This window comes from Scyliorhinus canicula, chromosome 6 (genome assembly GCF_902713615.1).
Source record: "Scyliorhinus canicula chromosome 6, sScyCan1.1, whole genome shotgun sequence".
NCBI lineage: Eukaryota > Metazoa > Chordata > Chondrichthyes > Carcharhiniformes > Scyliorhinidae > Scyliorhinus > Scyliorhinus canicula.
This window is the reverse complement of record NC_052151.1, coordinates 195,979,451-195,994,651: the sequence shown is the minus strand read 5'-3', so window position 1 is coordinate 195,994,651 and position 15,201 is coordinate 195,979,451. Positions and strand designations below refer to the sequence as shown.

The following is a 15,201-nucleotide window of genomic DNA, read 5'->3' as shown; positions in this document are numbered from 1 at the left end:
GGTTTGGCAGCATCTGTGGAGAGAGTGTGGCGCTAACAATTATACTCAAAGCCGAGAGACTAGTACAATAGAGGCTTTATTGCTGTACGATGTTGTCCCTCCATCTGCAACAGTAGACTAAGGGTCTGAGCAGCTCTCATACATTTATACATAAGCTCCCTGTGGGCGGAGCTAGCCGGCAGGGGCTTACCGGAGGAACCTGTATTACAGGTACAGGCATACATCCCCCTACTGCAGTACACATAACTACAGTGGTTATCTCACCACAGAGAGAAAGAGTTAACTTTTTGTGTCTGCATAACAGGGAGAAATGTGATGGATTTTATATCGTGTAAGAGGGAGTGGAGCAGTCGGAGCAAAATAGGTCAGTGATAAATGGGAGCTGGGAGAGATTGTAACAAAGATGTATAGGGCACGAAATAGAAGAAGCATTGATGGCAGTGTGAAGGGCTATAGAAGGTACTGATAGCTGCATAAAGGTAAGACAGCAGTACGTGTTACCGGGCAAACAGAGGTCAGTGCTCAGTGAAAGCAAAACTGAAGAACAAGTGACAGGTGGCCCTGTGGGGGAGGGGTTGTTTTTGCATTGGGACAAAAAAAAGGAATCTAGACGGAGCAGAAAGATCGCAGTCTAACATTGTTGAACTCAGTGTACCTAATCGGAGGATGAGGTGCTAGTCCTTCAGTTTGCATTGGGCTTCGCTGGGGTATTGCAGCTGTTCAAGGATAGACCTGTGTGTGTGAGAGCAAGACGCTGAATTGAAATGGTATGACGTAAAGATATGCTATCGTTATGGCTCCGAGGAGCATAATGCTTGTATCGATAACATCTGGGGTGTAATTCAAATCATGCAATGGTAATGGACCTCCTAAGACATTGCTAGCCTGAAAATATTGCTTTACTCCGTGAAATTGGAACAGCACAATTGTTCTTTAATGGAATGGCATTATAAGTCTTGCAATGCAAAGGCATCTGACCTCCACAGAAATAGGTACTGATTCACAAAACAATAAAGGAAATGCACTTCACGAAGTTGGAAGTGGTTCAGCTTTTCAAACAACATTTAAAACTGCAGCACAGTTTTAAGAAATGTCAGCTGACTAAACACTTGAGCACGTCACGGTGTTACAGAATGATGCAGCAGAGGTGCCTGTGTTCGTTTTTTGAAAGAACTGTCGAACCAGTTCTATACACCCTGCTCTCTCTCCCCCTACTGCTGCAAATTCCTCCTTTTGAAAGTTAGCACCGAATTAAATCACATACTGAAACTTGCAAAATCCTCCAGTGCAATCTAACAAAAGCTCTCATTTCTATCTGACCATTGATACAGTGAAACACGGCAAAGCAATTCACAGGAGCATTATAAACAGAATTTGTGATGAGCCACATTGGACAGCTGACCCAAGGTTTGGTCAAATAAGTCATTTTTAAAGAATGCCTTGAAGGAGGAGTGGGAAATAGAGATGGAGAGGTCAAGGAAAATAATTCCAGAGCTTAGAACCGAGACAGATGAAGGTACCCCCGTAATGGTGGAGGCATGAAAAGAGAAGATGCACAAGAGGCAAAGATTGGAGGAGTTGCAGATAGCGAGGAGGACTGTCAGAGAATACAACAAAATATAGATAGATTGGAGAGTTGGGCAGAGAAATGGCAGATGGAGTTCAATCCAGGCAAATGAGAGGTGATGCATTTTGGAAGATCAAATTCAAGAGCGGACTATATGGTCAATGGAAGGGTCCTGGGGAAAATTAATGTCCAGAGAGACCTGGGAGTTCAGGTCCATTGTACCCTGAAGGTGGCAACGCAGGTTGATAGAGTGGTCAAGAAGGCGAACAGCATGCTTGCCTTCATCGGAAGGGGTATTGAGTACAGGAATTGGCAGGTCATGTTACAGTTGTATAGGACTTTGGTTAGGCCACATTTGGAATACTGCGTGCAGTTCTGGTCGCCACATTACCAGAAGGATGTGGATGCTTTAGAGAGGGTGCAGAGGAGGTTCACCAGGATGTTGCCTGGTATGGAGGGTGCTAGCTATGAAAAAAGGCGGAGTAGATTAGGATTGTTTTTGTTGGAAAGACGGAGGTTGAGGGGGGACCTGATTGAGGTCTACAAAATTATGAGAGGTATGGACAGGGTGGATTTTCCCAAGAGTGGGGGTGTCAGTTACAAGGGGTCACGATTTCAAGGTGAGAGGGGGAAAGTTTAAGGGAGATGTGCGTGGAAATTTTTTTACGCAGAGGGTGGTGGGTGCCTGGGACGCTTTACCAGCGGAGGTGGTAGAGGCAGGCACGATAGCATCATTTAAGATGCATCTGGACAGGTATATGAACGGGCGGGAACAGAGGGAAGTAGACCTTGGAAAATAGGAGACGGGTTTAGATAAAGGATCTGGATCGGCGCAGACTGGGAGGGCCGAAGGGCCTGTTCCTGTGCTGTAATTTTCTTTGTTCTTTGTTCTTTGTTTTTGAGTGTAGAGATCTCAGGTCACAGGGACAGTGAGAGAGTAAGTTGCTCCTGATCACCATCAGTGAGTCCTACTGGAAGATGAGTGTGGATGTTGAGTGTAATTATTGTGCGCCCCATAGGTACTGTCAAAACTCACTTTTTAGACTCACACATGGAGAACTGTCACTTGAGAGGGGCATTGAGAGGAAAAACTGGGATGAAAAAGCTGGGAAGAACTTACGTAAACGTGCAAAAACCAATGGTGTCAATCGTCTTAAGATTTTTTTTGTTTATAGGGAGCTCTGTATTTTACATCTATAACTACAATAGGACAGTAATGCAAAATAAATTCTTTGTCATAAATTGAAACACAACTTTGAGGTTGATTGTGATGAAATAAGTAACAGTGACTTTTCTGTGATTGAATTCCATTTGCAACACGTCCAGTTCAGTAAAATCTATTTTCTTTTAATTTAGAGTATCCAATTCTTTTTTTCCAATTAAGGGGCAATTTTAGCACGGCTAACTAACCCACCCTGCACATCTTTGGGTTGTGAGGGTGAGATCCACACAAACACGGGGAGAAAGTGCAAACTCCACACGGGCAGTGACCCGGAGCCTGGATCAAATCCGGGTCCTTGGCGCTGTGAGGCAGTACTGTTAACCACTGCGCCACTGTGCTGCCACTCAGTAAAAAAATCTCTTGATTTGAGTTTCATAATCCTATCTCATAGAATTTACAGTGCTGAAGGAGGCCACTGGGCCCATCGAATCTGCCCCGGCTCTTTGAAAGAGCACCCGACCCGAGGTCAACACCTCCACCCTATCCCCATAACCCAGTAATCCCACCCAATACTAAGGGCAATTTTGGACACTAAGGGCACTTTATCATGGCCAATCCACCTAACCTGAATATCTTTGGACTGTGGGAGGAAACCGGAGCACACACGGGGAGGATGTGCAGACTCCGCACAGACAGTGACCCAAGCCGGAATCGAACCTGGGACCCTGGAGCTGTTAAGCATTTGTGCTATCCACAATGCTACCGTGCTGCCCTATCTATTCTCTCAAGCTTGGATTCATTTGCTGGAGACCTGTACCGCGTCCTAAAAAGGGAGATTGTTTTATTGAAAAGTCAAAGACAGTTTCAATTAAAAATGTTTTACTCTTGATCTGACAGGTAAAGAAATGTTTAAATATTCAGAACTTCTGGAAATAACTGTGCTGTTTTGAATAATTACCACCTCAGTTTTGAACTGTGAGCTGATTAATAGTTAAATGGCTAAATAGATGGAAGAGTATTTAGGTTGATGCAGTTTATCAGCTTTTGTATGGAACCTCACTCTCAACTATGCACAGTTCAATTATATAACACTGAATGTTTTTCAAACCTATAATTATGCAATAGTGAATACATGGTTCTGGTTTCCATATGAGAGCAAAGATAGAGGCACTGGAGAAGGTACAAAAAAAGATTTATAAGGACAATACCAGAGCTAAGAGATTATAATGATCATGAAAAACTGAACAAATTCAGGCTGTTCTCTCGAGTAAAGGGAAGACTGAAGGCTTTAGGATTACGAGAAGGTTTGATTGGATAGGCACAGAGAAAATGTTTCCAAGTGTGGGGGCAGGCCAAAACCAGGGAACACCAATATCAGATAGCGACTGTAAATCCAATAGGAAATTCAGGAGAAATCTCTTTACTTAGATAATAATAATCTTTATTATCACAAGTAGGCTTACATGAACATAGAACATAGAACAGTACAGCACAGAACAGGCCCTTCAGCCCTCGATGTTGTGCCGAGCAATGATCACCCTACTCAAACCCATGTATCTACCCCATACCCTTAACCCAACAACCCTCCCCCCCCCCCCCCCCCCATTAACCTTATTTTTTAGGACACTAAGGGCAATTTATCATGGCCAATCCACCTAACCTGCACATCTTTGGACTGTGGGAGGAAACCGGAGCACCCGGAGGAAACCCACACACACACGGGGAGGACGTGCAGACTCCACACAGGCAGTGACCCAGCTGGGAATCAAACCTGGGACCTGGAGCTGTGAAGCATTTATGCTAACCACCATGCTACCGTGCTGCCCCCAACATGAACACTTCAATGAAATAACTGTGAAAAGCCTTGAGTTGCCACATTCCAGCCCCCGTTCGGGTACACAGAGGGAGAATTCAGAATGTCCAGATTACCAAACAGCACGTCTTTCCCAACTGGTGGGAGAAAACCGGAGCACCCGGAGGAAACCCACACAGACACGGGGAGAACATGCAGACACCGCATTAAAATATTAAAATATTAAAGTATGGAATGTGCAACACGTGGAGTAGTTTCTCAAACAGCATATCTTTAAGGGGGCGATGGTTCTCGTAGCTTAGTGACGTTAAAGAGTGAGGTTTAAACAACCCTGCCTGTCAGGAATAGAGTGGGAACATAGTTAAAATAATCAGGCCAAAACGTCCTGCAAGGATCTGTGCTGAGCCTTAATTATTCACTGTATCATTTAATTACTCAGAAAATGGGATAGAAACTAACTTACCCAAATTTGCCAACTGTATTGTGAAACACTATAGATCAGGGGTGGGCAAACTACGGCCCGCAGGCCGCATGCGGCCCGCCAAAGGTCTTTCTGCGGCCCACCAAGTCATTAAAAAAATATATTTTTAAATTTTTTTTTTAAATTGTTTTTTTAAAAAAAATTTTTTTTTTAAGGTTATAGGGTGGATACGTTGACTTGAGTAGGGTGATCATTGCTCGGCACAACGTCGAGGGCCGAGGGTCGAGGGCCGAAGGGCCTGTTCTGTGCTGTACTGTTCTATGTTCTATATGAGGCGCCCAGAATCATAACCGGGTGAAGTAATTATTTTACTTAATATACTATGCAGCCCTTTGAAATTGTGAATTTCTGAATGTGACCCTTGCACGGAAAAGTTTGCCCACCCCTGCTATAGATAGAAAGATAATAAAGACTGAGCAAGGTGATGGCAAATGGATTTCAATATAGTCAAATGCGGGGTTATCCACTTAAGACCCAAACAGGGGTCACTCTAATGGTGTAAAGCTAGAAATACAGGAAGCCCAAAGAGTCTTGTGGGGTCAAGTGCAAAGGGATTGTGGGTGGTATGATTGGTCAGTTAGCAGATGACACAAAAATTGGTGGTGTCATAAATAGTGAGGAGGCCTTAGATTACATGGTGATATGGGTGGGGTCAGATGGGAAGAAAGGGGGCAAATGGAATTTAACCCAGAAAATTGAGTGGTGACGCATTTTGGGAGGACTAACAAGGCAAGGGAATGTACAGTGAATGGTAGGACATTGGGAAGTACAGAGGACCATGAAATGTATCCCAGGACGTTGTGGGAGGTCAGGGAGAACATTGTGGGTCCCCTGGCAGAGATATTTGAATCGTTGACAGCCACAGGTGAGGTGCCTGAGAATTGGAGGGTAGGAAATGTTGTGTCTTTTTTTAAGAAAGGCTGCAGGGAAAAGCCTGGGAACTACAGACTGGTGAGCCTAACGTCTGTGGTGGGTAAGATGTTAGGAGGTATTCTGAGACAGGGGGCGCAATTCTCCAATTGCGGGGCAGAGTATCCGCGCCGTCGTGAAACGCGACGGCGCCAAACGGGTGCGGGCAGAAGCGATTCTGGCCCACACAGGGGGCCAGCACGGTGCTGGAGCGGTTCACACTGCTCCAACCTCACTTCCTGGCGCGCACTGGGGGCAGCGTCAACCCCGCCGATCAGTGGGCCCCGATTGCGGGCCAGACCCCATCAGAGGCCCCCCCCCGGGGATGGAGCCCCCCCACCACAGGCAGCCCCCCGACCCTTTGCGCAGAGTTCCCGCCGGCAGCGACCAGGTGTGGACAGTGCCGGCGGGACTCTATTTTTTCCGCACGGCCGCTCGGCCCATCCAGGCCAGAGAATCGGCGGCCCCTCTGCGTACAGCGGCCCGTGACCTCGCCAAACGCGCCGCCGCAAATGGCACCGATTCTCCACACCTCGGAGAATCATGCGACGGCATTCGGGCTGCGCGGCTGCGATGATTCTCCGGCCCGGCACGAGGCTGGGAGAATCGCGCCCCTTTATACAGGCATTTAGAGAGACAAGGATTGATTAGGGACAGTCAGTATGGCTTTGTGAGTGGAAAATAATGTCTCACGAATTTGATTGAGTTTTTTGAAGGGGTAACCAAGAAGGTAGATGAGGGCAGTGCAGTCGACGTTGTCTGCATGGACTTTAGTAAGGCCTTTGACAAAGTACCACATGATAGGTTGTTACATAAGATTAAATCTCACGGGACTCAGGGTGAGGCAGCCAATTGGATACAAATTGACTTGATGACAGAAGATAAAGGGTGGTTGGAGAGAGTTCTTTTTCAAACTGGAGGCCTGTGACCAGCGGTGTGCCTCAGGGATCAGTGCTGGTCCACTGTTACTTGTTATTTATATGAATGATTTGGATGAGAATATAGGAAGCATGGTTAGTAAGTTTGCAGATGACACCAAGATTGGGGGCATAGTGGGACAGTGAAGAAGGTTAGCGAGGATTGCAACGGGATCTTGATCAATTGGGCCAGTGGGTCAATGAATGACAAATTGAGTTTAATTTAGATTAATGTGAGATGATGCATTTTGTTAGATCAAATTGGGGCAAGACCTACTCAGTTAATGGTAGGGAGTTGGGAAAAGTTATCAAACAAAGAGATCTAGGAATACAGGTTCACATCTCCTTGAAAGTGGAGCCACCCACCTGACAACATGCCAAAAATAAAAACAATGCTGGAACACAGCTCAGCTGACCAATATGCAAAATGTGCAGACGCATTCCATTCCATACACCTGTAACATTTTACCGGCTCATATATGAGTGTAGTTTAGTCGCCAGCTAATGCCATCTTTGCCGAACAATTTAAGCCCCGATAAAGATGCAAAAGTCCTTGCGGTACAGCAAACAATTGAGCTGATGGAGTGATGGAGTCCATACAGCCACACAGCAAAGACAGATGCTTGGGAACAAGTACCTGGGAAGAGGCAGTGGATAGCGGCCAGGGAGCTGATTCAAAAAGGAAAGACAAGAGTCCCGGTGTGGAGAGACAATTCGGGAGTGGAAGAAGTGGACATAGGGGCTGGGAGGTCTGGAGGAGGCTGTATGTACAATTTAACAAAGAGAATGATAATGGATGCAAGGAGTTTGTTAGTGACACACTGAGCTCAAGAAATAATACAGATCCTGACGCTGAACTCAGGAGCAGGATATGCCACCCAAAGATAATTTTACAGATCTCTGACTGCAAACTGCCTGTCTACACTCTGGCCCAGAGAGGCGAGAAGGCCACGGCACCAGCTTCAACATCAGCCTCATGATGTCATATCCTGTACTGCAGTGAGAATTTACCTAGAGAGAAAACGGTAAACATGGTCAGGCGATCTTTGGGGATCATTTTGGTGTCCCTTCCTACACCATCCCACTTTGAAATTCACTGCTTTAGTGAGACAAAATCTGGTTGGACCACACCTGGGGTACTGTGAATAATTCTGGGCACCACACTTTAGGAGGGAGTGCAGTACAGATTTACCAGAATAGCACCTGGATTACATGGGTTAGCATACATAAACTAGGTGTTTTTCCTTGGAACTTCGAAGGTTAGTGGGGGGATTTGATCGAAGTTTTCAGAATGTTAAGAGGAACAGAATCGATGTAGAGAAATTATTTCTGCTCTTTGGGGACTCGAGAACTACAGGCAGAGTTTAAAAATTAGAAAGACATTTTAAGAGTGTAATTCGGAAACGTAACATATGGCAGGATTTCGGAACACTTTCTGCAAATGGCAAATGATGCTAGATCAATTGTAAAATGTGCGGTTGTTAAGATTTTTAATAGCCAAAGATATGATGGGATAGATGGAAAAGACGCATGTGGATTTGATATGGAGATTTGGGCTCCTTAACCACCTGAAGAAGATAGGTGATTGATGCATCATTTCCCAAAGGGCCTTTGAGCAGCAAAGGGTGGAGTCTAGCCTCTGCTTCCAGCCATTTTCAGTGGAGCAGGAAAAGAAGTAGGTCAGGAACATCATGCATTGTTGCTTGGACTTAATCAACACTATCGTAGAAGAGGGTATTTCAGAACTTCTGGATTTTCATCAAGGCAGTTGCATTTTGGAAGACCCCTTGAATCACACCTGTAGAATTGAGTCACCCACAGTGTATTTGAGGTGGGAAGAGTATAAAAGGTGAGCAGAAATGGTTTTGCCTCCTTCAAGGTTCATCACGAAATGCTATAGCCCAAATTATATATGTGCTTATACTAAAGTGAGTGATGACAATACGGTGATTGGAAAAGGTAAGTGACCAGTAAATACTATATGGTTGCCATATTGTTTCTTCCAGAAACTGGCAAGCTGCCTGATGAAACAGCAGCATTGTAAAAGTGAAAAGGTCTTTAGATGCCTTAAATGGATTATCCACTGGATAAAGTACTATCCTGCATTGTACAATGGTTGGGGGGTGTTGGTATTGGTAAAGTGGAATGAGGGGAGGATATAAGAGGTACAGTGGGGGAGCAGGTGAGGGGTAGGAGGGTTAAGGGATGAAGGGGTTTTACAGTGAACCCAGTTTATCCCTGTCTGTTTCTCTGTCCAGCTCCCTCATAATTCTGAACATTCTATCAAATCTGTTCTTAGCTTTCTTCTATCTAAGGAGAACAATGCAAACTTCTCTCTAATCTATCCCTGGAGTTTCTTAGCCTGGTACCATTCGTGTAAACCTCTTCTGCACTCCCCAGTGCGTCCACAGCCATCCAATTTTGTGATACCCAGAATTGTACACAACACTCCAGCTGAGGCCTAACTAGTGTCTATTATATGTTCAGCATAGCCTCCTTCCTCTTGTACTCTATGTCCCTTGTATAAAGACCAGAATACTGTCTGCTTTATTGACTGCTTTCTTCACCTGTCCTGCCACCTTCAATGATCTCTGCAAAAATAGACCCAAGTGCACCTGCTCCTGCAATACTTAAGAATTTAGCCCCTTATTTTATTTTATCTCTCTGTGTTCTTCCTCCATAAATGCATCATTGCAAACTTGTCTGCATTGAACTTCATCTGCCACCTATCTGACCACCACCAAATTGTCGATGTGAATGGCCGATTCCTTCTCTATGTTCCTGTACCCCATTCTTACTCATTTTCTGCCTTCCTATATCTTAAATGGGTCCTTTTGTTAGGTGGTCAAGGCACGTGCCTGACTAGGTGGGAATCTTATTCACGTACACCCAGACCACCCACAAGTCCTGGCTTGTTTAACCCTCAACCACCATCGACTCAATGAACCCTGTCTTCTTTTTAAAGTGCTCTTGGAGTTAGTACCTACCGGTAGCCATTCACAAGATCTTCGCAGGTTGCATTGTTTTCACAAGGTTCAGACGCACACTCATTGACTCCTCGTTCACAGAAATCGCCTTCCCATCCTGGGAGACAGGCACACTGGTAACTCTGGAAAAGAAAATGTACAGGCGTTTGCTTTAAAATGGTGTGAAAACGGCCCCCATCCTCCCTTGGATAAACTGAAGAACGGATTGCCGTTTGCAAATATTTCCAAGCACAACGTGATTACTCTGTGAGAGGACAGACTGAAGTTTATGCTGTGAGGGGCCAACATGTGAGGTTAATCGATCAAAAAGAAACTGTGTGATTGGACTTTATTGCCTTTCCCTATTGCTAAAATATCTCACCTTGCAAGGCAGCATTCATTGAGTATATTGTCAGACACTTGGCTGATTTATTAGAAAGGTGCGCTAACCCGAAGACCTTTCCCCATTCCAATCCCCGATTCCTACACCGATATGAATTCTCTGCCTGGAAAGCAGTTTAATTCTTCATTTCTGCTTCTCAGGTAGAGCTTTTTATTGGTAGGTTCCACTTAGTTTCGTCTGTCTGATTTATTTTCCTTCCATGTCTCCTTGTTTTTTTCTCATGCTCAATTTCCTTTTCCTTTCTGTCTCTCTCTGTTTCATCCTTCATCCACTTGAATATCTACATGCTACTTGCCATAAATTGGCATTCACAGGTAGTTAACATATCTATTAAATCTGACAGCAGCTTTTTTGTCTTGGTTGCTGCTGCAAAGCACAGCCCAACAGGACGGATTGTGCTTTATTCAACTTAATCGAGAGCAGACGTAGATAATCAAGGATGTCTCTAGAACTCACTGCATTAAAGCACGATTGGGGCCAGATCTTCCGGAATTGGGAAGGGCAAAGCCCTGAATTTAAGTAGCTATTATGTGTCAGCAGCCTGAGCAGGTCAGAGTCCGTACACGCACACAGACGGTGCACTTGTCCAGGGAGTTTAACTTGCATTGCCCAGGACTCTCTGCAAACATTTCTTACACTGATCAGAGTGTTGAAGACTTGAGCTAGATATTTGCTCCTTATCCGGATATTACCAGAGAAATGTAATGCTGGTTAATTTCTGATAAGACTCAGTGATTAGCGGTGTAACTCAACCCACCATCATAACCGACCACCCTCACCTAGGCCCAATCACACTCCCTGATCCGATTCAATGACTCTCCTCAGCACAGCATCGTCAGCGATCAGAAGATTGGGGCCATATTACAGATCAGCCTGGAAAAAGAAACAATTGACTGGGACAAAACATTACCTGCACCATAATGCACAAGCAGCATCGTCAGTAGGAGTCCAGTTTCTTTTTCAGGAATCGCTGTGACAATGCCTGACTTCAGCAGATAATTCTTCTGGGACTTAGGGAATGTTGGAAATTATGCCCTCTCATGTTGGAACAAAGAACAAAGAAAATTACAGCACAGGAACAGGCCCTTCGGCCCTCCCAGCCTGCACCGATCCAGATCCTTTATCTAAACCTGTCTCCTATTTTCCCAGGTCTACTTCCCTCTGTTCCCGCCCATTCATATAACTGTCTAGATGCCTAGATGCCCGTACCAGCCTCCCCGGACAGGCGCCGGAATGTGGCGACTAGGGGCTTTTCACAGTAACTTCATTGAAGCCTACTTGTGACAATAAGCGATTTTCATTTCATTTCATGATGCTATCGTGCCTGCCTCTATCACCTCCGCTGGTAAAGCGTTCCAGGCACCCACCACCCTCTGCGTAAAAAACTTTCCACGCACATCTCTAGTTTCATCTGGTGAAGAACAGTTCCTCAGGGTGGGGGCAACAGCACCATTTATTGTGTGAAATGCTGCAATCGATAGGAATTGTATATTCTGTTGGAGGCGGCCTCCTCCAGTGAGGAGGAGAGGAGGGAGAGCAAATGAAGGTGGAGGCCAGCTGGCCAGGGACAGGTGGGCCATGAGGTGCAGGATGGTGGGTAACCTGCTGAGGAGTGAGAGGCTGTGGAGGCAGCAGCAGCAGACACACAGAGGTAAGGGAAGGGTCAGAATGTCCTACTTCCAGATAATAGTGTAACTGTGCTACCGAAGATTTTGTCACATCCCTCTGTGACATGTTCTTAGCTGAAGTAATCACAAACTGTTGGGTGGCCACCTAATGCCTTTAAAGTAACAGTGGCATTGATCTTCTTCACTTCCGGGTCATTCCAGGTCACATGTGGAGACCTCAGTGGGATCACCCAGCCTGAAGCTCATCATTAAATTAAAGTCTTCACTGATGACATGTCTTGGCTTACACATCAGTATATTTCTTTTACATCTGACAACACCAGTGAAGTGGAAAGAGCCAGAGGCTTTGCAGCTATGGTTGGATTCCCATAGGTACAAAGGGTCATTGATTGCACCAAAGCAAAGTCATCAAAGCAGCGGCCTGGGGCATTTATAAACAAATAAGAATATCTATCATCTGTATTGAAATTTTGTGCAGTCACAATCAAAGAATCATGTAGATGTGTTCACGCTACCCAGGAAATAACCACGGCACATCCGTCTTCAGACACTCCCAGATGCAAGGGATGTTTACTGGTACAGAGGTTTTTGGTTGCTGGCTGCTCAGTGACAAAGTACACCCCTGAGAAAGAAATCCACGGATGGAGGCAGAGTGTTGGTATAATGATAGCCATGCTACGACCAGACCATTAGTGGACAAATCATTGGTCTGTTCAAAATGAGATGCAGATGGCTAGACCGATCAGGTGGTGCTCTCCAATATGCCCTCGCCAGAGTGTCCCTTACAGTAGCCGGTTGATGTGTGCTGCACAGCCTGGCCCTCCGGCGAGCGGATGCCCTGCCAGAGGAGGAATTGGAGATTACCTGTTCCTCTGTTGAGGAGACTGATGAAGAGGAAGGTGAACTGCAGCCAACAGTTGTGGAACCCAGTCTGTGGGAGAGTCTGGATGGCCGTGAGACAAGGGAAGCTCTGATACTTAGAAGACTCCATTCACTGAGTGGTTCCTGCTCCATAGCACCTTCCTGTCCCTTGGCACCGTCTCCACAAAGTGCCCTGGCATGCACGCCAGAGCCACGTAAGGGTCAACCAAATGGCATTTAGCAGACGGACTCACACAGCCACAAACTCACATAGCAGCATCAACTCTTATCCAAACCATCACACAAATGTAGTCAGGCAGTCCTTTGAAAATAAGTTATTTATGTACACAATAACTCAGAACAATGGTAACATTTCACAAGTAGAAAAGCACTCATGTGGGTTTTCTTAAATCTTTTCCAGGGGCTGTATTGTGGTGCTTCCCCCCTCACTGTCAGCAGACGGACAGCTGACTGCTATGCCCCATTCCCTGGGTCCTCCGTTCGCCTGAGGCCATGAGGGCCTTGGCATGATGGGGGTGTCTTGCAAAGTGCTCGGTGGCTCCCCTGTTGCTGCAGCACTCAGAGGTGTCAATGGCGGCGGGGTGGAGAGAGGCACTGTGACAGGTGCCCTGAAAGGTGTCAGCAGCTGACCATCCATCACCTTGAGCTCTTTTTGACCCTCCTGGCTTTCCTGAGAGGGATCAGGACCTTGATGTGACCCTAGACTCCTTGACTCCTCTCAACCTGACTCTGGGCCTTGGAGAACAGAGACAAGGTGATGAAGTGCAGGTCAAAATGCATACTCAATATCGCTGCGATGTCTCTCCCTGACAGTCACCAATCTATCAATGGGGGATTACATGCATTGTATAGAGTGGGTGATTGCAGGACTCATGGCCTGCATGGCCTCCTCTACTGTCCATGGCAGAGCACGCAACCCCTCTGGACCCTCAGTCAGTTCTCCGCGTACCTTGCACCGGACGACCAGCATCTGTCATTTGACGGGCACCTCCAGAGGCAGCTCATCAAATTGGGGCTCAGCATGTATGTCAGTAACTGCCAGAGGCCTGCTCCATCTTAGTCTCTGACAGCAGTTTACATGACTGTGATGTGCTCTTCCTGGTGTGTGGATCTGTTACAGCCAAAAGGCATGTACCCTCCAAGGTGCGTGTGTCTGTGTTAGCGTTGGGTGTGGGGCAAGGATGTGACACTGCATCCTTTGCTGCATCATCTTCATCCTTAGAGGTTAACCTCAGTCCCTCGGGGCACCTGCCAACAGCTGCCCTATGTTACACCTGTGCTGGAAACGGAAGGAAGGAGAGTCAGGGGCATCTTCCACTTTCAAGACAGGCTTCCTAATAGCAAACACTGGAACCTTGGAAGCTCTGAGCCAGTGTTTGAACATTAGACCATTCAACATAGAGACACATCTTCTCCTCTGACGTTTGTAAGCCAACAACTCACAAACCACCCAGGTTACCTTCCTGCCAGCTTCCGAAGTTTTAAATACCCTCCCTTCCCCAGCCCAACTTCAACTGTTTGTCAGAGTTAGAAAACTGTGCTGGTCAATGGGATTTCCCATTGTGGGGCAGCCCCATGCCATCGGGAAACCCCAGTGCATCTACAGTGCAGAAGGAGGATATTCGGTCCATCAAGTCCGCACTGGCCCTTACAAAGAACACCCCACCGAAGCCCATGTATCCACCCCATCCCTGTAATCCAGTAACCCCCACTTCACATTTTGTGGACACTACGGGCAATTTAGCATGGCCAATCCACCTAACCTGCACATCTTTGGACTGTGGGAGGAAAACGAAACCCACGCAGACAGAGGGAGAACGTGCAAACTCCGCACAGACAGTGACCCAGTCGGGAATCAAACCTGGGACCCTGGAACTATGAAGCAGCTGTGCTAACCACTATGCTACCATGCTGCCCACGCCTCTGGCCTGCCGTAATAGTTTGCAGGAATTCAAATTCTTCAGCAAGAGATTCTTAAGCATTCAAAGAATGTTTTCTGGTGCAGTTGCTGTAGCCCCATACCAGGGGCAGCCGCTACATGCGTGGCTATGACCTCGTGCCGAGTCATAGCCTGCCCCCTGAGTCCCCCAGTTGCTGAATGGGCGCGCTGCCCATGAATTCTCAATGCTGTTGCTCAGCCCCCTGCTGGGTGATCATTAATTTGCTGCTACACGGATTAGGCACCGCCTTTCAAAGGTGGAGGCGGGAATCGGTGATACACGGACTTCCGGATCAGACCCCCACCCACCACCATGACATTTTCTATTTCTATTTCAGATTTCCAGCATCCACAGTATTTCATTTTTATTAGAATCCTGATAAAGACTCTGAAAGTACAAGGAGGTCTGGTGGAGAAATAATTTCCATTTGTAAGTGAGTTCAGAATAAGGGAGAATAAATATAAGCACGTCACGAACAGATTGAGCAAAACATACAGGGGAGAAAATACACAATGGGATTCTGGAACGCTGCT

General features: G+C 46.3%; 1 protein-coding gene and 1 long non-coding RNA gene across 19 annotated transcripts in view; one reads left to right on the top strand and one right to left on the bottom strand.

Moving 5' to 3' along the window:
• eys (eyes shut homolog) overlaps positions 1-15,201 on the bottom strand; it is a 3,376,609-nt gene that overhangs the window by 1,248,484 nt on the left and 2,112,924 nt on the right. For all 18 annotated transcript variants that reach the window (XM_038800705.1, XM_038800706.1, XM_038800712.1 and 15 more), the window contains one exon: positions 9,837-9,958. In XM_038800705.1, the coding sequence (XP_038656633.1) occupies positions 9,837-9,958 (122 nt within the window). The remainder of the gene's footprint in view (positions 1-9,836; positions 9,959-15,201) is intronic.
• The window catches only part of LOC119967767, a 234,003-nt gene continuing 219,196 nt past the window's right edge, over positions 395-15,201 (top strand). Inside the window, exon 1 of the long non-coding RNA XR_005461068.1 lies at positions 395-479. This is a non-coding gene — a long non-coding RNA (uncharacterized LOC119967767). The remainder of the gene's footprint in view (positions 480-15,201) is intronic.